The following is a 25,402-nucleotide window of genomic DNA, read 5'->3' on the forward strand; positions in this document are numbered from 1 at the left end:
ACAGAGTGGGTAGAATGAAAATTTTAAATGACAGCAACTGTTTCGGCTTTTATACTGAAAAATGCATCAGTATAATAGTTGAAACGTTTTTTTCACTTTTCATTAACAGGCAGTTGTAGTCCAATAAAGTATTCCAATCTGCAATGTATTATGTATACTCTGTCTAAAGTTTCACTGAAACCTCAAAGTAGTTTGTTACAACAATATTATCTATAGTTACGCATTTAATATTTTATACTTAAACCATTACAAATTACGTAAAATGTATATTTGCATAACTCAATCAAAAGTTATCGTTAAATCTATCTATACAACTTATAACTTCTCTTTCTTCCAAAATAATAAAAGCTCTCCCTAAATTTTAAATGTTTTAACACAAACAATGAGAGTTCCGGAATGTACCAAGAACGAATACTATGACAATAAAATACATTTAAAGATCCTTATATTAAGCCTCGTTCAACACGATAGCTTATAACTTCATTTGTTGTTTTATTGTTAGAAATTCGCGCAAAGCTACTCGAGGGCTATCTGCGCTAGCCGTCTTTAATTTAGCGGTATAAGACGAAAGGGAAGGCAGCTAGTTATCACCACCCACGGCCAACGCTTGGGCTACTCTTTTACTAACGAATAGTGGGATTGACCGTCACATTATAACGCCCCCACGGCTGGGAGGGCGAGCATGTTTGGTGCAACGTGGATTCGAACCCTCGGATTACGAGTCGAACTCCTTAACACGCTTGGCCATGCCGGGTCCCTTATACCTTTAGAAGATGAGCTAGAAATTATACTCAGAACCAATTACAACAATATCAAAGATATTTAAAAAAACAACATATATCACAGAAATTGCGTTTGCTTAGTAGCTTTGGTTTGCTTTATGTAAATAGTTATCAAGAATAATTTTTGTTTTAATCGTACTTGTTACAGCCGCTACTGTCCACCCTTCTGAAAATTGCTTTATGTGCTTATCCCAACCGTTTGTTCACTTACCTTTTATCACGTGGTTCAGACGCGTACATATGTTAGAGAAGGAAAGATCGTTCATTTACTTTTATCTCTCTGAAATCACCACTGTTTACTTCTAAGCTCTTCAACTTCGAAACCAAACTTATCTATGACAGTTTGTGCATATTTTTAAATCTTACAACCAGCTTTTACCACATTTAATTACCCATATTTAACCATGATCTGTTTTTTGTTTGTTAGTTGTTGTTGTTTTTTCAGAGCGTGACTTCACTTAGACTGACCGAGGTCCGGATAAATAGTTAAAGAAAATGTCGCAAATATATTACTGGTTCAAGGTTCAACTTCATCGGTAAAGTATATCATTATATACCTATTTATATCAAGATATAATGAATACTTGTACGAAAAGTGTTAACAATTAAACACGAGTTTCTCTCTCATAACACTCAACGTGAATCACTTATTAACAAATGATCGTGTAAGTGTCCATTACTAAGAGATATTTCCATGCAATTTGATAACATACTTTCCATGTTTTTGTTGTGCAACAGCTACAACTGTGATACACGGATTGGACAGTCTTTCCAAACAAAGTCCAGTTATAACAGTTTGTAACTTGTACTATTTTGTTCCTGTCAAAAATGATCTACATAACAAGACAGCTGATTTGTATGCAAATGTGTTCATAGCTCCACACCTACCGAATACAACAGAAACGACAGAGGAAATGAATTGTAATTAATGGGAACAATATTAAAAAAATAAAATACCGTTGAGGACTTCCGCTACACCATTGTTGTACACTTGTTGGAGCTGACGTATCTGACATATCGAAAATATAATCATATTTCTTCCTTCCAGTTTCAGAATTTTCGCTCAAAGGTACTGTAAAGGATTTACTTTATTATATACTTATTTCAGTATCGATGTTAGTTTTAGTTAAATATATATTTAGAAATGCGTGTAATTTATATTGCCAAATGTTTATTGCGAAAGTCCTGCCTATTCTCTAAATTTGTAGAAATTTCTCGAGTGTAAGAATCAATAATATATGTTTTACGAAAGCACAAGCGTATCTTTGAATATTGTTGCCAAGTGAACTTTCGAGAACCTCGCCCTAAAGTTTATAACTCGACGCGCCAAACGAAAGTTTTATATTGTTGGTTTGTTGCAGCTCGTATACTATAAACTATACTGTATATATATAACATATATACTATAACAGTGATAAACACTTATCGATTGAAAACTACAGATATTTAACCGGGGACCTTTATATATTTCAAACATTAAAAAACCGTTTAACTTCGGACGTTAACATTTCTACGAGAACATGATATATACATTTTACTCCGTAAAAAACTTACGTGTGCTCAGCTAAGCAGCTAGCTAGCTAGTCGTTAAATAAACGTACTGATATCAACTCGAAATTCATTCGCTCATCGTGAATCGTCGATCAAACATTCAATTCTAGATCAGATAGAAAACTTAGTATTGTTTGTAAGTTTTTCAAAACTTCTATATAGAAATTATTATTTGTAATAACCGTTATTATAAATTTTATTATTGTTTGTATATTAAAATATGTTTGTGTTAAAAAAGAAAATTGTGTGTATCAATTTTGTTGGCAAATATCATAAATTTGATACAAATCGACATTTAATTAATTTCTAAGTTTTAATTACAAGTTATTTGTAATTGTAGTACGTATGTGTGTGTGTGTATGTTTTCTTATAGCACAGTCACATTGGGCTATCTGCTGAGTCCAAAATCGTAGTAAGTAATATAATAAATTGGAGACTTGTCTGAGAAAAATTATGATATGTAACACTACACATTGGCTATCTGTTCATAGCCATCATAATTTCAAGTTGATAGGTTAAAGAGGAGACAGCTAGTTAAAGCACCCACCATCAGTTCTTGGGCTACTTTTATTTGATCGAATACTACATCAATCACTCAAAACGCGGATTCACAGTCTCAGCATGCTAACTAATTGGCTACACCCGAGTTTTGTTTATCCCTGGATAATTTGATCGTCCTCACCTCCATGTTGTCTTAAGTAATTGGATGTAGTTGGATACATTAATATGTTTAACATCTTCTTTGGAAATGAAATTAATGGAACAGTACGCCATCCTGGACCATTCTATTATGTTACTCGCCTACTTAAATCCATACAAGTTTCCATGACATAATGATGTAATTAAATACGTCCTTGAGTTTATAATAATAAACTTTTACATTAATTTCTGAAAGTTGACAGGAAAACGCTGGTGAATAAAGACATTTGAAAGCTAATCTCTCAGAGTTTTGTTTTATATTTAAAGTTCAGTTAATGTTCATCTTGATATCTTGCAAACGTGCTAATTAATTTTGAGTTTATTTTGGAAATCAAATCGTAAACTTGGATCACATTGCTTGTATTTGCAATTTAAATATTAATTGTTAATATAAAATTGGGCTGTGATTGAAAATTAGACATAACCAAATATTCTTGAAGTAGCTTTTAGTGAAATTCAACGAAACAAACAAATTATAATTAGGGAGATTTAAGGAGATAATATGCTCTGGCCGATGTTAAACACTTCTCTAGCGTGTAACTGTAACCGGTGTTAAACACTTTTCCAGCGTATAACAATAACCTTTATTAAATACTTCTCTAACGTTTATATTAACAGTTAACATAAAAGAGTCAAAGCTATCTAGAGGAAATATATTTCATTAATTCAAGGATGTTTAAAGTTCTTTGAAGTTTCACCACGACAGTATGACACAAAACGTTACGGACGTATACGCAAATTCCGAACACAATATGAAGTTAATGTGTCCCTGGTGGTATTAACATATTTTCATCATAAAACTGGACATTTAACACGTGATAGACCAGAAAATAACTAAGATAGATAATAATTATATATCATACATGTGCACTTTTCTAAAAAACTTCGCGTTAGAAATGGTTTTGTGTTACAAAAATCTGTTTAATATTACATTTCATCCAAAGATACCCAAGTACTCCAAAAAACTGTTTAAGGGCAGTATACTGCTAAACGGCTCTGATTAATTATTCTGTATAAATTTTTGCGTCGAACCACACCCACTTTTCTATTGCACCCATTGCAAATTATGGAGGTACAATAAAATAGTTAATATCAAAAGTATTCACTTCCCTGCAAAGTTTTCACATTTTGTTATCATCTGAGCTAGCTATCACGAAACTTTTAAATAGGACCATGTAGTTAGAATACTACATAATCTACTCCAAACTAAGAAAACCACAGACGTTTATATTATGTAAGTAAGTTAGATTTTAAAGAAAACTTGGATATTCTCAACTGCAGAAGTATTCAACCTCTTTGCTATGGCAACTCTAAATCAGTTCAGATGCAAAAGATTAATTTGAAAGTTCACAAAATTAGTGTAATGGTCTCCGTCTGTGTGTAATCAAATTTGTTTACCTTAATTTCAGAATAAATATACCTGTTCAAGCCACCACCCACATAGTAATACGACAAATCAACTATGAAAACCAAGGATCTTTCTAAACAAGTCAGGAATAAGGTGGCAGAAAAACACAAACAGGGAAAGGTTAGAAGAATATTTCAAAGTTGGTTATTTCTTTGAGTAAGGTGAAGTCCATCATTAAGAAGTGGAATGTGCTTCAGACAACCCAGTCACTACCCGGATCAGGTCATCCTTTTTACTAAACAGTCGAGCAAGTAGGAAAGTGGTTAGGGATGCCACTATAAAGTCGAAGGTGATTTTAAAAGACTAGATTTGCAAATTCCCATGTTTGAGACGGAAGTCAGTATTCATATAACGACAATAACCCAGTCCCTACACAAAGATAACCTGTATGGGCAAGTGGCAAGAAAGAAGCCATTAATGAAAAAAAAAAATCATCTTAAATCTCTTATGAAATTTCAAACAAAGCATGTAAATGATACTGTGACACGTGGCAGAAGGTTTTGTGGTCAGACTAGACAAACATTGAGATTTTTTGGTCTAAATTCAAAGTGTTACGTTTGGTACAAGCCCAACACAACAAATCACTCAGTCAACAACACCTCAACTGTCAAGCATTGTGGTGGCAGCCTCATATGATAGGAATGCTTCTCATCAGCAAGAACTTGAAAATTTGTCAGAATAAAGAGAAGATGACTGGTATGAAGTACAGGTGAATAATTGAGGAAAACCTTCTTTAGAAACCAAGAATCTAAAACTGGGTCAAAAAATTCATATTCCAGAAGGATAGTGATTAAAACACAAGGCCAAAGTTACACTAGAGTGGTTTCAAGAGAAGTAAGTGAATGTCCTGCAGTAGTCCATTCAAAGTTCTGACTCTAATCCAATAGAAAATTTATGACGAGATTTTAAGATTGTAATCAATCAACAATCCCGAACGAACTCGTTAGAATTGGAGAAATTTTACCAACAAGAATGAACAAACATTACATCATCCGATAGTGCGAAGCTAGTAGAAACCTGTCCTAAAAGATTCACAAAAGTAATTGCTATCAGAGATGCTTCCACCAAGTACTGACAAGGGGGCTGAATAGTTACACAAGCAACAAATTTCCATTATATATTTTCTTCGCAGGTTTTGTTCATTCACATCCAACTTCCTTCACATAACAGGGTTAAGATTGATTATTATAGTTTTGAATAAAAATACTTTTATTTAAAAAATTGTTTATACTATTTGTATTTCATCAGTTTTCGTGATGGGTCAAATATAGGGTGCTGTTGTAAGATTTTGGAATTTTGATCGAATATACAACAATTTTGTTTGCATAAGTGTGTTTGTTTGTAATTAACAACCGAGTATTGAAAACTGGTTTCTAGCGTTGTAACTCTGCAGACATACCGCTGTGCCACTGGTGAACGCTAATGACTGAAAAATGGAAAGCTGATTCTAATAGTAATTCAACAGTTATGTGCATCTACATTTGGCCTGTATTCAAATGTAATTTTTACAAATAGAAGAAGCAAACCATCCTTTAATATCCTTTAATATGTATTTGATAGTTAAATATTAACTGGCAAACGCAATAAAATTTATTTTAGTATTCTAGATTTTAATATTTTTGTATTCCAAGTCACTTTGAAGCGCCATTTAATAATACTGTATTATTATTTGTAAGAATATTTTGATGGTCTTGGAACTCGACTCACAACCTGCGTGATGAACATTCGAATCACATCATTGAATATTTTTGTCCTGCGGGCCGTGACAATCACTCTCACTTTACGTTGGTAAAACAGCAAAGTAGCCCAAGAGATAGCAGTGTATGGTGTTTACTAGTTGCTTTCTCCCTTGTCTATTACCTCTAAATTAGGAAGGGCTAACGCAGATACATCTTGAGCAACTTTGCGTGATATTAAAAAACAAACAAACAAATATTCTGACGCTAAGTTACTTAGAAAGTGTGTCAGTTATAGCGAAGGGTTGTTAAATCGACACGTCTTATTAAAGAAGAAACAACTGCAATTATATTTCTGATAGAACTCGAGTAAGTTAGAATTACGTGTGTGAAATAAAAAAAAAAAAAAGAGTCGACTACGGTTACGCGCCAGACTGGAGATGAATCAATTACAATTAACACCTCTACGATCATACGGCTCGCTGCGCGTGCACACGTGATCGAATGTGAGTTGACACTCATTAACACACTCGGAAGTAGCTTTATCAAAACAAAATGTAAAATTTTAGAACATTCAAGAGAATCTTGGTTACTTGTTTCGAACAGAGATCTAAGTTAATGTTAAGACCAAACAAAATTTCAGCTTGGAAATGTTAAGTTTTCATGATTGATATATGTTTGTGAGAATGTTAACTTTTTTGTTGTTGCTGCGTGATTGGCTAAGCACTACTTTACCTTTCCTTTTTTAAACACCGAGGTATTCTCACTTGTGAATGCCTCTGTTGTTATTTGTTTAAATTTTCGAGTGGGTTTTAGAGGCCACAAAATGATCAAAATATAAATCATTGAAGTCGAATCCTAAAGGATGAAACTGGTGGATGAAGACTCGTATTTCATTCCACTTTGCTTTGATTTTGGCTAAACAAATGTCAAATGCAATTAGAGCAAGTAAAGACAATTTTTGTTCTTCACCATACGACTTCTACTTAAAGCAATAAATAAGTCTCTAATAGACTAAATTAAATATTTTTCCCTCTAATATTAATATTGCGCTTTCAATGTTACAATGTTTGATGAAACAATATATTTATCCTGTTTATGTGAAACAATTTAGTAAGCCTTTGAGATGAGAACTACACATATCTCACGGTTAGTTACTATAACAAAGAATTGTTAAAATTTATTTATAATATACATCACTCCTTCAAACATGCTCTTTAGGAACTCTAACAGCCTTACACCAGGAAAAAGTGAATCCCTTTTTGTTTTATCTCTTCAAGAAAAAATGTTTTTCTGTATTTCAGTAATAAGTTCAAGTAGTTAACGTTTTGCATAAGAGGGTTAAATATGAATACATTATTAGGAAATACTGACTGATGTTTATATCAGAAAGAAAAAGAATTATTAAACAGAAGTGCAAAATACATCTTGATTTCTCGGGTTTTTCTGCAATATTTACTTGTTTGTTAAATGTTAAGATTGCTGTACTTTTCTCTTAAGAATAGTTTGCCTGCTAAAATTGTTCAGTTATCTCACGTAGGTTGTTATTTGTTTTTAAGCGCAAAGCTACACAGTTGACAGTTGTGTTATTTCCTCCGCGGAGGCTGAGTCACAGATCATAGCATTATAAGCCATTAACTTTTATACTATACAAGCGAGAAACAGAGTGTGGTGGGTGTGTATTTATTTCGCTGTATTAACTTTTTTTTTAGGAACTTAAAATTTGTTTCTTAAATTATAAGGGAAAATACTGGACATTAAAAGACATATTAAAATGATTTATAGTACCTACAAGTTAGCCGTTAGAAGCTTTCGCCTACTTTATTTAACACTCATATTTGCTCTTTTCGTATTGACCCGGCATGACCAGGTGGTTATGGTACTTAACTCATAATCTCAGGGTTGTGTATTCAAATCTCCATCACATCAAACATACTCACCCTTTCGGTCGATAGGGTGTTATAAAGTGAAGGCCAATCCCATTATTCGTTGGTAAAAGAGTAACCCAAGGGTTTGCGGTGGGTGGTGATGACTAGCTACTTTCGCTGTAGTCTTAAACTGCAAAATTAGGGACGGCTAGTGCAGATAGCCCTCTTGTAGCTTTGCGCGAAATTCAAAATCAAACAAACTTTTCGTATTTTCACCCCTAAATGCCAACGTTGCGAACATTGGACAAATGGACTGATCAGAGACTCCGGTGCCTAAGCTTAGCATTTCTTAATTCTGAACTCCACACTAGAAGGAAGAGTATTAGAAGCGTTCACCGCCTAAAAGACTGCTCTTACCTCACAACGAAGTTCAATATCACGATTATATTTCCTTATTGAAAGTATGTTATGTGTTTAAAGATATCGATCTAAGCCTCGAATTTTTCGTTCTGTTTGTCTCTCTTAGAATATAACGAGAAATAAGTACTACACTGGGATATAAATAGAAATAGCAGAAAAAAATCAACTATCTCTAGATAGGAGATGGCACTGTAATAGGACTGTGTTTCGTTTCTCGCTTGTTACACATCTTATTCAATGTTAATTACGCGCAATTCGACGGACATGTGCAGGAACTTAAGCCAGACGCTGTTAAAACTAATGAATAATGGATTAAACAGTTTGGTTTCCATAGTGTTAGTCGTTCCTTTTCAGTTTTTTTTTATAGAAACAGATTAATTCATATAGGGCTATGAGGTTTAACCCATTGTTCAACTTGTAGGCACAAAAATAACTGAAAAAAAACAACAACTCTAAACATATGCGAATTAGGGATAACTAAACCAGATATTTGATACAAGAAACACTGGTAGCTATTACGGTAATACAACTGTACACAATCTTGAGTAGATTTGTGAGAACAACATGTCTTGTCCTCGACTGGCCAGCCAGAAATAGAGATTTTTATAAAAATATTTTAAAAATAAAGATAATCGCGTGACTGATTACAAAATACAAGTTTGTTTGTTTTAATTACACGTAAAAGAGGGGAAACAATACCGTTTGACAGTTAGAAAGTTCTGGATTCACGGTTATCTCCAGTAGGTATTAGAAAACTTTACAGATACTTTATATACACGTGCCTTTCTTACATCCATACCACAATTAGTATACACTTAAAAGTTCCGTGTCAAAGTGACAGAGAATCCGCTCACACTTCTTCAGCAAAGCGATTTTTCTCAAATCTTAACATACTTCTATGTATGTACAAACATAAAAGGAAAAAATTTTAAAGAGAATTATATGTTTCTTTCGTTTTGAATTTCGAGCAAAGCTACACGATGACTATCTGCACCAACCGTCCCTAATTTTGCAGTGTTAGACTAGAGGGAAGGCAGCTAGCTAGTCATCACCACCAACTCTTGGGCTACTCTTTCACCAACGCATTGTGGGATTGACCTTAACATTATAACGCCCCCACGGCTAAAAGAGCAAGTATGTTCGTTACCTTCAGATTACAAGTTGAATGCCTTAACCATCTGGCCATGCCAGGTCCAATGAGAAGTGAAATTGTGTAATTTCGTTATGTGTTCCGATGCGTAAATTTCTGCTTACCTTAACCCCCTTCCACACACACACACACACACAGAATGAAGTAATTTTCATGCTTCTATTTTAGATATCTGTTGATCTATACATATTATTTACTTTGTTATTTATGCACTGCTAATAATTATTCAAGTAAAAACAAACAGCAAATGGAAACTTGTTCCATACATAACACATAACGATAGGCTCAAAAACAGTAAGTCATTAAATGTGGCACCCCAGCGGCACAGCGGTACGCATGAGAAGTAACAACGGTACAAACCGAGTTTCGATACAAGTGGTGGGGAGAGAGCATGTCATGTAACTCAATGTGTAGCTTTGTGTTTAATTACTTCAACCAAACAAGTATTAAATGTGAAGAAAGGAGCTTCAAACTAAACTTCTATATGACGACATTAAAGTACTCCCCCTCTTATTATAGGATAAAATTATATACTTGGTTTTAGGTAATAAGGTGAACGCAAACAATAACTTTACTGTTTTTGTTGTATTACCGGATCGAACATTTAGAGCACTGAGCTAAGCTCCAGGAATCCTAAAGCATTTCATCATTACCTCGATCATTAATCACATCTGGAGGAATACATAATCATCGGATGTCTTTGGATGAAATCTTGACAAATTAATGTTGTTGTTGTAAGTGTAGTGTTAAGCTTATTTATTAAAGGGAAGTGCTCAGACTAGGTTTACAATGCGTTTTATGTAACGATTTTCGTGGCGTTCATCACTTCTTTCAAAGATAAAACAAAGTTTAAGTTCGAAACTTTAATTTCTAAGTTTAGTTCTAGTTTGTTAGTTCGTTATACAAACATTCCTTGGCCAAGTGAGATCCTATGACTATCAGAGAATAGAATAAGCGAATAATTTATCAATGGTCTAGAAATATTACACTTTCACTCTTTCGAAACGTTGATCTCATTTTTTATAAACAATTACTTTATTTTTACACAGCGGTATTCCCTTGAATATGTCATCTCTTGCTTATCACAAATTGAAACAGGGCTCCAATATTATAACATTTACCACTACACTCTACTGTTTAGAATGTATATATTTGGTTCATGGTGAATTATTAAACAATGTGGCTACGAGCAGACTTATATAACTAAAAGTACATCAAAATTAAATATTTTAAGAGATACATTTTCTGCTACTTAAACACATAATTAGTATTTTCTGTTTTCTTTTGTTACGTATACGTTTCTAGACATGTATGTAGTTTCCAAAACAGAATGTTGGCCCATGAACGAGACTAAACTTATTTTACTTTAATTACATATTGTTTTCGGTCGTTCTCCATGGGTACCACACCTGCTTTCTCATGGAAAAAAATACTGTAAAGTAAAACACACAGTTTAAGGTAGATAGTTTTCTTTTCCTCCTTTAGGAGGGGAGGGCTGGCATGGCCAAGCGTGTTAAGGCGTGCGACTCGTAATCTGAGGGTTGCGGGTTCGCATCCCCGTTGCGCCAAACATGCTCGCCCTTTCAGCCGTGGGGGCGTTATAATGTGACGGTCAATCCCACTATTCGTTGGTAAAAGAGTAGCCCAAGAGTTGACGGTGGGTGGTGATGACTAGCTGCCTTCCCTCTAGTCTTACACTGCTAAATTAGGGATGGCTAGCACAGATAGCCCTCGAGTAGCTTTGTGCGAAATTCAAAACAAACAAACAAATCCTTTAGGGGGAGTTGCCAAGTGATATCTTAAGACATGCCCTTCCTTATTTCCACACTGGGATTTCCAGAATGAATTTAGTAGATTATATTCTCTGTGAAGAATGCCATAATAAAATATTTCATACAATTCTAAGGTATTTTTGTTTGCAACAACAATTTTTATCAGAAACACGTCTTTTGGAAAATAACTAAAGTCTAGAGCCAATTAACCTCCAGTAGAAGCGATGCTTTCTGTCCAGTGCACGTATTTACTTTGGTTGCTTCTAAGCATTGAATAGATACTAATTTTTCATTTTGTTTTTGTTCAGTTGTGTTCATTGTTTTTCTTTCTTATAGCTCAATAAAAGCCAGGTAATACAGATTCAACTTTATAAAACACTTTTCTATATTCCTCGAGTTACTGTGGTACTATGGTTAACTGCAAGGTTATATCTACACAAGAGGATACTGCGCTCTCAGAGTTTCATTGGAAAAGAAATACTCGCATATAACAGCGTTCAGGATAGCAAGGAGCTCCACAGTAGATCACCTGTTGGTAACAATAAAGGCTAAATGCGGAAGAACAATTTTCCAGCCCCCTTAAGAAAAGCTATTGCAATTAAGTGGACACATCTAATTTTGTTCACAAAGTAATATACAACAATTTGATGACGACAAAAACTCACAAGCTTCTGATCAAATCTTGAATTTAACTGCTCGTTACAATGAAAAAGATGACCGATAGAAATTGAAATCTCAGCGATTACATTTCATTACATATCTGCTAACTTTCCTGATGCAGGTCCAATGAACTATACATGACTTTCTCTTGCTTAAATTTGGGCTTAGAAGAGACTCTGTGAAATTTTCTCACGATTTATAGTCTAGCCTTGATCTCTCCCTGTTTTGCATAAGCTCGTTATAATATAAAGTCTGATGTTGGGCAATAATGAAAATTTATAGCCATCAGGCAAAGCATGGTTAACAAAAGAGAAAAAAGTCCTAAGAATGGCACGGTACCGGAGTTGAATATTGCTCTAATAAAGCGCGAAAAACCCCAGTATTTACAGGCTTACTATCCAAAGAAATTCCAAATATGATAGTTCTTTTGTTTTATCTATGTTTTAGTTAAGATTTTTATTAAACTGTTAGTTAGCGATAGAAACAGCAGTATTGATCCGGTATTAATACTGTATTACTATTTTTTTGTTCGTAGTGTAATATGAGCTGGATTAAAAATAGAGACAGCAAACTGGGCATGCATGATTTACGTGATGTGGAAATAATCAACGTTTAACTTAATATAGGGCCCGGCATGGCCAAGCGTGTTAAGGCGTGCGACTCGTAATCTGAGGGTCGCGGGTTCGCATCCCATTCGCGCCAAACATGCTCGCCCTTTCAGCCGTTGGGGCGTTATAATGTTACGGTCAATCCCACTTTTCTTTGGTAAAAGAGTAGTCCAAGAGTTGGCGGTGGGTGGTGATGACTAACTGCCTTCCCTCTAGTCTCACACTGGTAAATTAGGGACGGCTAGCACAGATAGCCCTTGAGTAGCTTTGTGCGAAATTCAAAATCAAAGAAACAAATTAACTTAATATAAGAACTAAAGTTTAGAATATAGCCGTTTCTAATAAAAGTAAGATACGTCGTCTTCATTTAAGTCCAACATTCAATTTTTAAAACTGTTCACTTAGCTGATGCATTGTGAAAACTGTTTACTTATTTGTTGTTAAGCTATATGTTCTCCGCCCACGGCAAGTATCGAAACCCAATTTCTTAGCCATGTATGCCGTAAGACTTACAGCTGAACCATCAGGTGCTCATAAACTTTAAAACAACTACATACGGTGTACTTTTAAAGATATAAATAGAACTTTCATTTTTACTTTTAGCGAAGTAGAAACAAATTTAGTTTGATAAGAAGATGACTGTAATTAGTTTTGAGTTAACTATTTTAGCTTTCTAATGCATCAAGTTACCTTGAAAATGTCTCTTGAACTTTGCTTATTTTACAGTTCAAATGTTCCAATCTGCTTCACTTCATATAAAAAGCATAGAGTTGAATTTATTCACCTGTTTCACAGTTTCGCTCAATAAACGGCAATGTCTCCTAATGTAACAGTTCTCTTTTCTCGTATGTATGTGATATATCATGTTTCTGTTTTTTAGTAAATAAAATATTCGTACAGATAAAATGAACAGAACTAATTAATCAACAAGTATGTTAACATATTGTAGTTACTATTGTTTCAGGCCCGGCTTGGCCAGGTGGTTTAAGGCATTCGACAAGTAATTTGAGAGTCGCAGGTTCGAATCCCTGTCGCACCAAAATGCTCGCCCTTTCAGTCGTGGGGGCGTCATAATGTTACGGTCAATCCCACCTTTCTTTGGTAAAAGAGTAGTCCAAGAGTTGGCGGTGGGTGGTGATGACTAGCTGCCTTCCCTCTAGTCTTACACTGGTAACTTAGGGACGGCTAGCGCAGATAACCCTCGTATAGCTTTGCGCGAAATTCAAAAACAAACTATTCTTTCAAAGGTGTTTGAAACACTCGTTGGTGTTTGGTATTGATTTCAATGTTATTATGCATATTTTAGTAACATGTGACTTGTAATGTAAGAAAGTATTGTTTGTTTGTTGAATTTAACACAAAGCTACACGGAGGCTACCTGCGCTTAACTTCCTTGTTTGTGAAGTCATAGACTAAATGGAATGCAGCTAGTCAACACCACCCATCGCCAACTCTTTTACCACAAAAATCATGAGATTGACCTATTATTATAATGCTCCAAGCCCTGAAAAAGCGAGCAACTTCGGTTACAGGTCATGAAAGTAGTTCTGAAAAGGCAAAATGACAGTTACTTTTAAACAATTGATTGTGATGGTATTTCTTGATATCAACGTAACTTAAAAAAATACTATTTAATTGAACTAAAAACATCTTGAAACTTAAGTGATGAAGAAATTGATATTTTTAAAAACAACTGATAAATGAAGTTTGATTTTATTTTAATGAAAATAAATTATGAATATTAGAAGATATAAATAATAGTGAAAGACTCAAAACAAAAAGTATTTTTAGTTTTTGACCTTTCATTCAGATTATGCATTTTCACTATTTCGGCCCCCGGTGACACAACGTTATGCTGCGGACTTACAAGGCTAGAAACCAGGTTTCGATACTTGTGGCGAGTAGAGCACAGATAGACCACTGTGCAACTCTGTGCTTAGATACAATCAATCAGTTCACCATATCGACATAACTTCCCACTGGCAACATCAGTCAACAATTTCATCATTACTAAACACTAAGCTTAGACCGCAGATGATCAAGGTCACTGAAATCGTTATAAAAATAAACCCTGATTCATAAGCACGCGTGACATAGAGTCAGAAAATAAGTCTTAAGAATTTAGTGTCCATGTTAAGCATTTCTAAAAACGCAATTGTGAACTTTTCAAAAGTATATTTTGTATTCCAGTTCCTTCAATCACTTAAATTATCGTTGCAGTGACTAGAGCACCCGCTAGTACAGCGGTAAGTCTACGGGTTTACACCGTTAAAATCAGGCGTTCGATTCCCCTCGGTTGGCTCAGCAGATAGCCCGATGTGGCTTTGCTGTATGAAAAACACAAACACACATTCAGTGGTTAGAATGAAATATTATTTCACTTCAAAGGCGAAGGGTTTGTTTAAGGACTTTTACATAAAGTTACATAAGATCATTGATTCATAGCCATCTGTAAATTTGTATTGAAAGACAAGAGAGGGAAGATGTAGTGTAGTGATTAGCGAACTCTAATTGTGCTTTCGCGGGCTCATGATTTACGGCTTCTTGCTTTAAAATCGCGTATTGCACTTTGGAATCGTGGGGGCTTTAAAAGAGAGAAGAACAAATCATATTTTTCGTTAAATAAAACTATTTCAAGAGATGGCAGTGTTTTCTTTTGACAAGGTACCTTCTCTCTAGTCTATTAATTTAAAATTAGGGACGGCCATGTGCAGATATCCTAAATATCTGAAACGAAGAATTTGAGGGTCACGAATTCGAATTCCCGTTACACCAAACATTCTCGTCCCTTCAGCCGTAAGAGCGTTTTAAAGTGACGGCCAGTCCTATTATTCGCTGTTAAAAAAATAGACCATGAGTTGGCGGTCAATGGTGATGATTAGCTGCTTTTCCTCAACAGCACCCAGAGCTAACTATTATCAGAATTAATAGCAGAATTTGACAGTTTCTTACAGTGAACCAACGGCCTTTAAGTGCGGAGTGTATTTTCGCAGCAGCAGTCCGTGAACCATAAATCTTCGAATTCAGAATCCGAGTAAATTAACCGCTTGGTCACATCTTGCCAAGGTTAAAGCAAAGATATATGTATTAAGGTAGTGCACTGTAAAACAAACTCGATTGTGATTCTATTATAATTTTTACACTAGAGGATAGGCAACAGAATATAACTTTTTTTTTGTTAGAAAAATGTGTGAAACAATTATTTGTATTTTAACTTTATGGCAAAAATATCAAGGTATCATCTGCTAAACTACCTAATTTAGATTAATGACAACAGGAAAAACAGCCAGTCAATAGTACTCTACCATCCATCATTCAAGTTAATGGATTGGCTGACACTCTTATAACGCACACACACCTTAAAGTGGGGTATTTTGTGGAATCACACAGATTCAAAACTGGCTCCCAACTTCCAAAATGTTGAGCCATTAACAGGGAGGCTGTTATAGCCAAGTGGTTAGGACGCTCTACTCATAATATGAGGGTCGCGGGTTCAAATTTCCGTCACACCAAACATGCTCGCCCTTTCAACCGTGGAGACCTTATAAAGTGACGGTCAATTCCATTATTCGTTGATAAAATAATAGCCCATGAGTTGGCGGTGGGTGGTGATGACTAGCTGCTTTCCCTCTAGTCTGACACTGCTGAATTAGTGACGGCTAGCGCAGATAAATCTCGTGTATCCTTGCGAAATGAAAAAAGAAATACAAACAAGTAAATCTACCACATAACTAATCCCCGCGCTATGTGACACGTAACGATTAAAAATATTTCTAAATCATTATGATCTTCTTTATTGAATTATTCACTTCCATTATGCAGGTAAATTTAAACACCAATAACTTAACAACACTGTTTTTTGGGAGCTATAAATACCAGGAATTATAAAATGTTTTCTTGACTTAATTTCTTTCCATTCTGTAGTGAACCTTTAATTAAATTTCTCTTATTCACTGTTTTTAGGCCACACTTGGAATATGGGATTCAGTCTTGAGCTATCATATAATACTTACCTTTTCTCATATTCGTGCATTTCTTTTCTTAATGAAATGTTAATCCTACACAACTGAATGATGAACCTATACTATCCATTCTCATGTTTTTATGTTGCTCTTTTAAACTGAATGTTATTTCATTCATACTAATGTGAGGGTGAAAGTAAGAGGATGACGTCAAATGAAGAATGGATGACCTCCGTCCACTATTTGTAGAAAATGTCATTGTTTTTGAAAGGAGTTCAGTTATTTCATTCTGATTGTAGGATAACTATATACTATCGTTATGTCTTTTAAGCGTCTAAACCTTATGGTAAGTGTATAGTAAATTTTCAACAAGTTGGCGTTTTGTTTGTGTGAAGTTTGAAATTTATGCTGCTGTATGGTGGGTCTTTATCGAATTGAAAATTTCCTATTAAATTGAAAGTCTATACAAGGGTTGAGCAGATTTGTTTAGCATTGTGATTCACTTTCCACCTTCTGTTATCGACGAACGATATTTAGGATAAACTTAATAAAAACATTACTGTTGATTTAAACTTATCGTTTGTTTTCTGTTAACTCGTTATATTACGTCAACAATAAGAGCCACGTTATACAATTTCATTTAAACGGAGTTATCAACAGGGTATAAAGTACAATGGAAAGTTCATTCTAGCTAAATCTTTCTTCATGAAACTGTTTTGTCACATTTCAAAATACTGTTTCTAAGTAAGTACTTTATAACGGAATTAGCTTCTTGAATCAGTTAACTATCATATATGGCAATGAGTGACATAAATTACTAATTTCTCGCAAATCAGATTCCACGTGATAAAATCCTCTAATAGAATATCAATCACGTGTTATGATTAACCATGATAAAGGTGCAGATCAATAACGATTCTTAAATTATTTTATCACCACTTGTTCTGGAAAGTCGTGAAATTTTAAAACAATTAAAGGATATTGTTTCGTACAACAAATGACTCAACAAACAAAAGCGCCGTCGTAAAAACGTTTTGGTTTGGTTTGTTTTGAATTTCAAGTAAAACTACACGAGGGCTATCTGCGCTAGCCGTCCCTAATTTAGCAGTGTAAGACTAGGGAGAAGGCAGCTAGTCATCACCACCCACCGCCAACTCTTGGGCTACTCTTTTGCCAACGAATAGTGGGATTGGCCATCACTTATAACACCCTCACAGCTGAAAGGGCGTGCATGTTTGGTGTGACGCGGATTCAAATCGGCGACCCTCAAATTATAAGTTGAGTGCCTTAACCACCTGGCCATGACGGGCCTCGTAAAAACGGACCTGGTGTAAATCAGCTCCTTGAACGATTTCCAAAGTTTGCTTCTAGCGTAAAACTTTCTTTTCTCAATTGGTGTATTTATCTTTAATCTGGAAATTAGAAAGGTGATAGATATAGCCATATTTTATTCATACCCCTCGGATTAACATTAGTACTTTAAGTTCACTTTTTTCGTTTTTAATAACATTTATGTAGCTCACGTTAAAGCTCTAAACAATTTAGTTATTGTGACGTTAAGACACTAGATGTAAAATAATAATAAAATAAAACTTCAGCACACTCACTGTTCCGTGACATAAATTATACTGCATTCCTTTTGCTTGAATTTCGGGTAATGTTTTTGATAATAGATTTTATGATTGTAAATGTGAATTTATAAAAATTAAACGTTGTTTTTGAGAATAATAAACACAAACGTGTTTTAAATAGTCCCAGTCACTCCAAACATGCTCGCTCTTTCAGCCGTGGGAGATTATAATGTTACGGTCAATTCCACTATTCGTTGGTAAAAGAGTAGTCCAACAGTTAGCGGTGGGTGGTGATGAATAGCTGCCTTCCCTCTAGTCCTACACTGCTAAATTAGGCACAGTTAGCGCAGATAGCCCTCGTATAGCTTTGCGCGAAAACCAAAACAAACAAAATTTCAAATAGGTATATACGACATCTTAATGTTCAATATCTTTCGAACTATAAACAGTTTGTAACAATGCAACTCACTTGATAACCATGAACGTTTATAAATTTTGTTCTTTACTTTTTTACCGGTTGAGATATTATTCATGAAAGGCGTAACTCCTACGAAATTTTATTGGCTGCCTTGAAAGAAGAGTAGCTAATGAAAGACTCAACTCGCTTGTTTGTTTTCAACTGTCATAACTAAAGGGTTATTAATGGAAGGCTTAATATTTTATTACTGTCTTAAGGAAAAGTGTAACTAATAAAAAGACAACTCGCTTGATATTTTATCGACTGCCTTATACGAAAGGTAAATAATGAAAGGCTTAGCTCAGCTTGCATTGTACTGACTGCCTTAAAAATGTAGTAGGCATGAAAGACTCAACTTGCTTGACATTATAAAAGAGGAGTAACTTATGAAATACTAATTCATTTGACATATCATTAACTGGCTTACACGAAGAGCAACTAGTTGAAGACTTAACTTACCTGGAATCTTACTTGTTTTCTGAAAAGAGGAATAACTAATGGAAATCTTAAATCGCTCGACATTTTATTGTCTGCCTTACTTGAGTGGTAACTAAGGAAAAGCTTAGCTCACCTGACACTTTGTCAACTTCCTTAAACTGGGAATATTTAATAGAAGAATTAACTACCCTAACATTTTATTGACAGCTTTTCACAAGGAGTAGCTGATAGAAAACTTACATCACTTAGCATTTTATTCTCTCTTAAACAAAGAATAGTTTATGAAATACTCTGTATGCTAATTATTACGTTGATGGGCTAAGAAGTTGAAGACACTTCTAAGTTGATATTTAAAGACTGGTCTTGAAAAAGTAGTGCATGAAAAATAATTATTTACTTACGCAACATTTTGATGACTGCCCTTCGAGACGAGTGGCTGGTGGACGACTTCGCAGATCGTCTAAAAGAATGACCATGAACACTTTGCTGGTTCAGTCCGTTGTTTGATCCGAGAATTGTTTTCCTACGAGATAGTTCTAAGGACCTTCGCAGTTGTAGAGCAATTAGCACATAAAGGATCAAAATCACACTCATAGGGAGGATAAAAAACAGCAAAGATGAAAATCCAAACGCGTGTTTTAAAGGTTTCTTTACTGTGCAGACTGCATATTCGGAGATATTGTATACATTCACAATACCAAACTGAAAAGCGATGGGTACTGCAGCCAATGCTCCAAGAATCCAGATGACAATAATGAATTTAACTGCCCGTGACAGTTTGGACATTGTATGAGCTCGAAGAGGATGGCAGATGGCTAGATATCGCTCTACCGTGAAGGCGGTGATGGTTAATATGGAAGCGTTTGTTGAAGTCTCTGATGTTATGCCACGGATGAAGCAAAAAAACTCCCCAAAGATATAAGGATAGTTCTCCCAAAGTTGATACATTTCCTGAGGAAGTCCCAATACCAGTAGTAAAAGATCCGAAATAGCCAAACTAAAGAGGTAGTAATTTGTGGCTGTATGCATATGTTTGTTCTTAGCGATTACACCACAAGTGCAGATGTTACCTACTGTTCCAGTAACCAAAATCAAAACGTAGACCAGGGTCATGGGTACCACGAAAAACAGAGTCTTTCTTTTAGGCCCCATATAAGTATTGTAATCTACAGATTTACCATTTGTGCTGTTGTTTTCCAGAAATGGCATCATAGTTTCAGTGACTTCTTCCATCGATAATGTAAAGTTTTCATCCTGAAATACGTAAAGAGTATACCCCTCCATCTCTTGAGAGTAATTTTATAGAATTGTAGAAAATTTAAATATATATATATATATGTATAATATAGTTTTAAAAAATATTTCTTACAACTCGAATTGAGAATTTCATTTGCTTCCGAGACTGCTTCTGAGTACGATTTAAAAAAATAAATCCGTTCAGATGAAAACTGAATAAAGACCCAACTTATGGAAAATTAATTAAATGTTATTTTTTCTCATATACTTTCAACAGTGTTGAGAAGTTCGAAATAACACTACTGCAAACTAGGAGAAGAATAACAGTCCTGGCATGAGTGACACGAGCCCTTGACAACCCAGTTAACGTCATTCGTCACGTGATGCTCACGCAATATGACCGAGAGTGTTGATTTCATGTTAAGTTTTACCTGAAAGAAAACAAAATAATTGGCCCTAAAATTTACTGTTTTGATTTTTTGGGTTCAGTGATTAACATATTTAATAACATTTAGCAATAAGCCTAAAAATATAAGGGTTAAAATTATGATAATACAAAAAATACAATAATTGTAAAAATACAAAATCTATATAAATATTTTAAAATTTGTGAAAAAAGTTTTAATAACAAATTGTGAGTGCTCTTCTATTTGTTTTCAGGTGAATGCACTCACGCTGTATCAAGAATAAATAGTTTAAGGTTTATTTATTTGTTTTTAGAATTTAACTGTAAAAAAGTAGAGTACATCATGATACAACTCTACTGTATTGTTTGTTTGTTTTTGAATTTCGCGCAAAGCTACAGAGGGCTATCTGCGCTAGCCGTTCCTAATTTAGCAGTGTAAGATTAGAAGAAAGGCAGCTAGTCATCACCACCCATCGCCAACTCTTGGACTACTCTTTTACCAAGGAATAGTGGGATTGATCGTAACATTACAACGCCCCACGGCTGAAAGGGCGAGCATGTTTGGTGCGCTCGAGATTCGAACCTGCGACCCTCAGATTACGAATCGAACGCCTTAACACACCTGGCCATGCCGGACCAAACTGTACTGTACTGGTGTTTTATTTGTCTGAATACAGTTCGCTGAATATTTACAGTTTAACCACATGATATAAAAAAGTAAAATTCAGTAACATCTTACTTTAAGAAAAATAGGAAAAATCTTTGATATAGCGTATTTCTTATTTTTTGTATACTGTTTAACACATTAAGTAAATGCGTTTCATTTGTGTTTTGATGTAAAAATATATCGATGTGTTGTTCCTATGCTCAGCTGTAATATTAACAGAAAGTTCTTGGTATTGTAAGTAACTTATAATACAAATAATGGGTTAGTTTCATGGAACTTCTTACTTTCTTGTAGTTAACAAGACGATTCAGTTTGATAACCTGCAGAACACACATACTGTTCACACGTCGAAACAAAAAGAAGGGCGTCTGAACCCTCTCATTAAACTAAACTGCCTACTATAGATATATAGTTTTAGTAGTGAATGAAAAACTTAGAAGAGTTAATACACTTTCTTGTCTTTTCTCTGTTCCTAACGCGAAACATTTCAGTGACGCTGGTGTAAAAAGTGTCAAACTTCGGTGAAGATGTGTACATACGTGTGAACTTCATATTTAAATTTAGATATTATATCTGTCCATATGAGCATTTATTTTTCTAACACGAGCAAATTGAATCTATGTAAGAAAATCGTTGGAATTAGAAGTTTAATCCCTTTGTAGATTTTTGCTGATACTAAAATAATTTGATAATGTTAATTTGAGTGGATAAATAGTGTAACTCTTCTCTCTACGATCTATGAAAATATGGACTTTATTATAGAATAAATATATATATATATATATGAAGGTATATATTTGTATGATATGTAAAAAAGATTATATTGGTTGCTCAAACAGTAGCGATTAAGAATGTTTGCTTTACAGCAAAGCACCACTAACTTTACCTCACGCTATGTATGAAATTCAGTTACGCAGTTTAAAGCATCTACAAGTAAATTACATTCTATTATTCCTCCAACTGAACTATAGGTCATTTTCTATCAATTACAAGTCTGTTATAAATACATTTAAATCCTATTTGTTGTCTGTATTTTCCACAATAATAAGAAAAATCTGTTGTTGTACGGAATGCTGTTAATTTAAATTCTATGCGTTTAACCAACTTACCATTCGCTTTTGACCAACATAAAGGGCGTATTGGCTAATAGTTTTAAATTTTGGTTGTTCATTATTAATTTAGTTTGTTTTGTTTTGAATTTTGTGCGAAGATACACGAGGGCTATCCGAGCTAACTGTCCCTAATTTAGCAATGTAAGACTAGAGAGAAGGCAGCTGGTCATCACCACCAACCGCCAACTCTTGGGTTACTCTTTTACCAATGAATAGTGGGATTGACCGACAAATTATAACGCCCCACGGCTGAAAGGACGAGCATGTTTGTTGCGACGGGGATTCGAACTCGCGACCCTCTGATTGCGAGTCAAGTGCCTTAACCATCTGGCCAGGCCAGACCCTTGATTATTAGACGCTCTATATAACCTGTGCCCTGATAAAAACAAAGTCGGTATTTTTGACAGTTTTGTACTTCGTATGTTCGAACATATGTTTTAAAATGTTTTATATTAAACATTGTGATGTATTTAGAAAATGTTTTCTACAGATGAAATACCATTTGAAATGCATTTGCTTTCTAGTTCCTTTACATATTCCTTCCACGTATGTTCACAAAAGAGATCGTAAATTACAGGGTAAACTTCTAGTATAATATTATTCAACTTCATTTTCACTTATGAGTGTATATATTTTAGACTGAATTATTGGATTGCGGTAAGTAGCGTCTCCAATCCGCTTCTCGGCTTTAACTGTTTTTTCGCTAAATTTTGATCGCTTTTTCGCAACCGAGGGTCTTAATAAACTTTCGCATTTGTGACTCAATATAGAAACAAAAGTTCATTAGGTTTAGTACAAAGCAATGTCTCCATGCCCATCTGGTTAATTAAAATTATAAATCAAATCGTCGAAGCAGTTGATAAAACAAACATATTTCTCCTCAGTGGTACCAAACAAAGAAACATGTTTCAATAATTTAGCTATTGCGTATTCAATGACAGTAAAAGTGAAATAAATTGAACATTTTCTAACGAAGCGTACAAAACAAAGTTTTTTTTTAAATAGAGTTTTCTAGTAATATCATAGTTTGTGTTTTAACACCTTACCAGAAGTGCTTAACAATACATATCAGTGATATCCTGTAATCCTTTACTAATTTCCGTTTGAAAATAAATAACATGAAATTTTGATTCACCAAAAATATTTTTTTCTTGATTACAAAAGTTATAATTACTGGCACGTATATCAAAGCCACGAGAATCCATGTCATACTTCCCGCTTTAAAACAAAAACTGATAAATGTTAATAGGTAAAGTATCTTCCAACATTGCTATTGACTTATTTAACTGATTAATTATATGGTAATGTGTTTGGGGTTCTATGATGTGTATCGATGTTGGAGTTGGACCGGCATGGTCTGGTGGGTTAAGGCGTTCAACTCGTATTCTGAGGGTCGCAGGTTCGAATTCCCGTCGCACCAAATATGGTCGCCCTTTCAGCTGTGAGGGCGTTATAATATTACGGTCAATTCCATTATTCGTTAGTAAAATGTAGCCCAAGAGTTGACGGTGGGTGGTGAGAACTAGCTGCCTTCCCTCTAGTCTTACACTGGTAAATTAGGGACGGTTAGCGCAGATAGCCCTCGTGTAGTTTTGTGCGAAATTCAAAAACTAAACAAACAAACAAACGACGTTGGAAAAACCGAACGTATCTGATGAATATTTTAGTATACACTTTCCAGCATAGCTTTTCAAACAGTATTCAATAGAAGAACAGAAGAATAATATACTTTGAAAGGCAAAAGTTTATATTTTTATATTAAACAGATAATCAAGCGCTAGAGAAACCTAAATAATTAAAGATATCAATACTTTGATTATACTTTAAAGGTATACACATCAGGTTTGGATAAAGGTACTTGTAGTCTTTCTTGATGAGATTTGTTATCCAAGTTCAAGTTCAAATTAAAATAAATTAGCAAACTATAGGTTAAAACTGTAAGTTCCAGGAATTTCTATACTTCTGATAGAAAACTTTATTTTTCTTCAATTGGGACTAATGTTAAATGAAACGCAAGCCCTTAATAAACATTTTCTAAAGAGAGTTTTGTTTGTTAAGCACAACGGACTAGCTCTGCTCATCACGGGTATCAAAACCCAGTTTTTAGTGGTGTGAGTTCGCAGACCTTTTGCTGTGCCACAGGGAGACGCACTTAAAAGAAAACAATGTCATTTTTATACGTGATAATATCAAGTGTTTTATATCTATATAATAACATTGAATGTTTGTATCTGCCACATAACTCCTCTTAAACCGCTTGTCGCACCAACTTTTAAATGGCATCAAACAAATAGTCTCGTTCTCAAGGTTTTCACCCAACAACCTTAGGGAAACCGAGAATTTAACGAAAACACTTTTACGAGGCGTCCCCGAAAGCAGCCTTCAAATTTGGCATTGATTTACATTAGAGTAAGCAAATAAACAGGCCTACTTATTACCGTTAGTAATTTCGTTTAAAAATGATTATAGTGGTGATTATTATTATGATGATAAAAAATCATTATATTGGTCCTGTTAAGTGTGAGTCATATGCCAACGGATTCGCTAGTGTGTTAATAACTCTAGATTACTGACCATACTGTAAAAATTAACATAATTTATTTTCAAATAGTTTTAGAATATTTGCTGAAGATTTCCTCAGCTAATTTTAATACCTGGAACGACCATCTTTCGATGTAGCTGTTGGCACGGGTTATTAAATTACGTTCTTTTGGTGTTTTATCAGAACATTTTTCTTATTACGTTCTGGAGGAATTAAATTACACTGGTTAAATTGGAAACTTTATTACACAAGTCAGAATAGAACTAGCTAACTATTTTATCTTAACTACAAAGTTTTAAATTTCCGTTTAATGGGTGGGATTCAGTCTGAGTGTTAACGACATTTTCACAGGTAACAGCCAACTCTCCCAACAACTGAATAATAAAACGGACTTGGTTCTAATGTTAACAAGGACGA

General features: G+C 34.5%; 1 protein-coding gene and 1 long non-coding RNA gene across 2 annotated transcripts in view; one reads left to right on the forward strand and one right to left on the reverse strand.

Annotated features, from left to right (window-relative positions):
- LOC143248373 (pyrokinin-1 receptor-like) overlaps positions 1 to 20,556 on the reverse strand; it is a 30,423-nt gene extending 9,867 nt beyond the window's left edge. Inside the window, exon 1 of the mRNA XM_076496734.1 lies at positions 19,424 to 20,556. Coding sequence (XP_076352849.1) covers positions 19,424 to 20,306 — 883 coding nt within the window. The 5' untranslated portion in view covers positions 20,307 to 20,556. The remainder of the gene's footprint in view (positions 1 to 19,423) is intronic.
- Positions 1,076 to 5,573, forward strand: LOC143248375 (uncharacterized). Its single transcript, XR_013026950.1, has 3 exons — positions 1,076 to 1,318; positions 1,521 to 1,851; positions 4,442 to 5,573. It is a non-coding gene; the product is annotated as an uncharacterized LOC143248375 (long non-coding RNA).
- Positions 20,557 to 25,402: the final 4,846 nt, after the last annotated feature.

This window comes from Tachypleus tridentatus, chromosome 4, assembly GCF_004210375.1.
Source record: "Tachypleus tridentatus isolate NWPU-2018 chromosome 4, ASM421037v1, whole genome shotgun sequence".
NCBI lineage: Eukaryota > Metazoa > Arthropoda > Merostomata > Xiphosura > Limulidae > Tachypleus > Tachypleus tridentatus.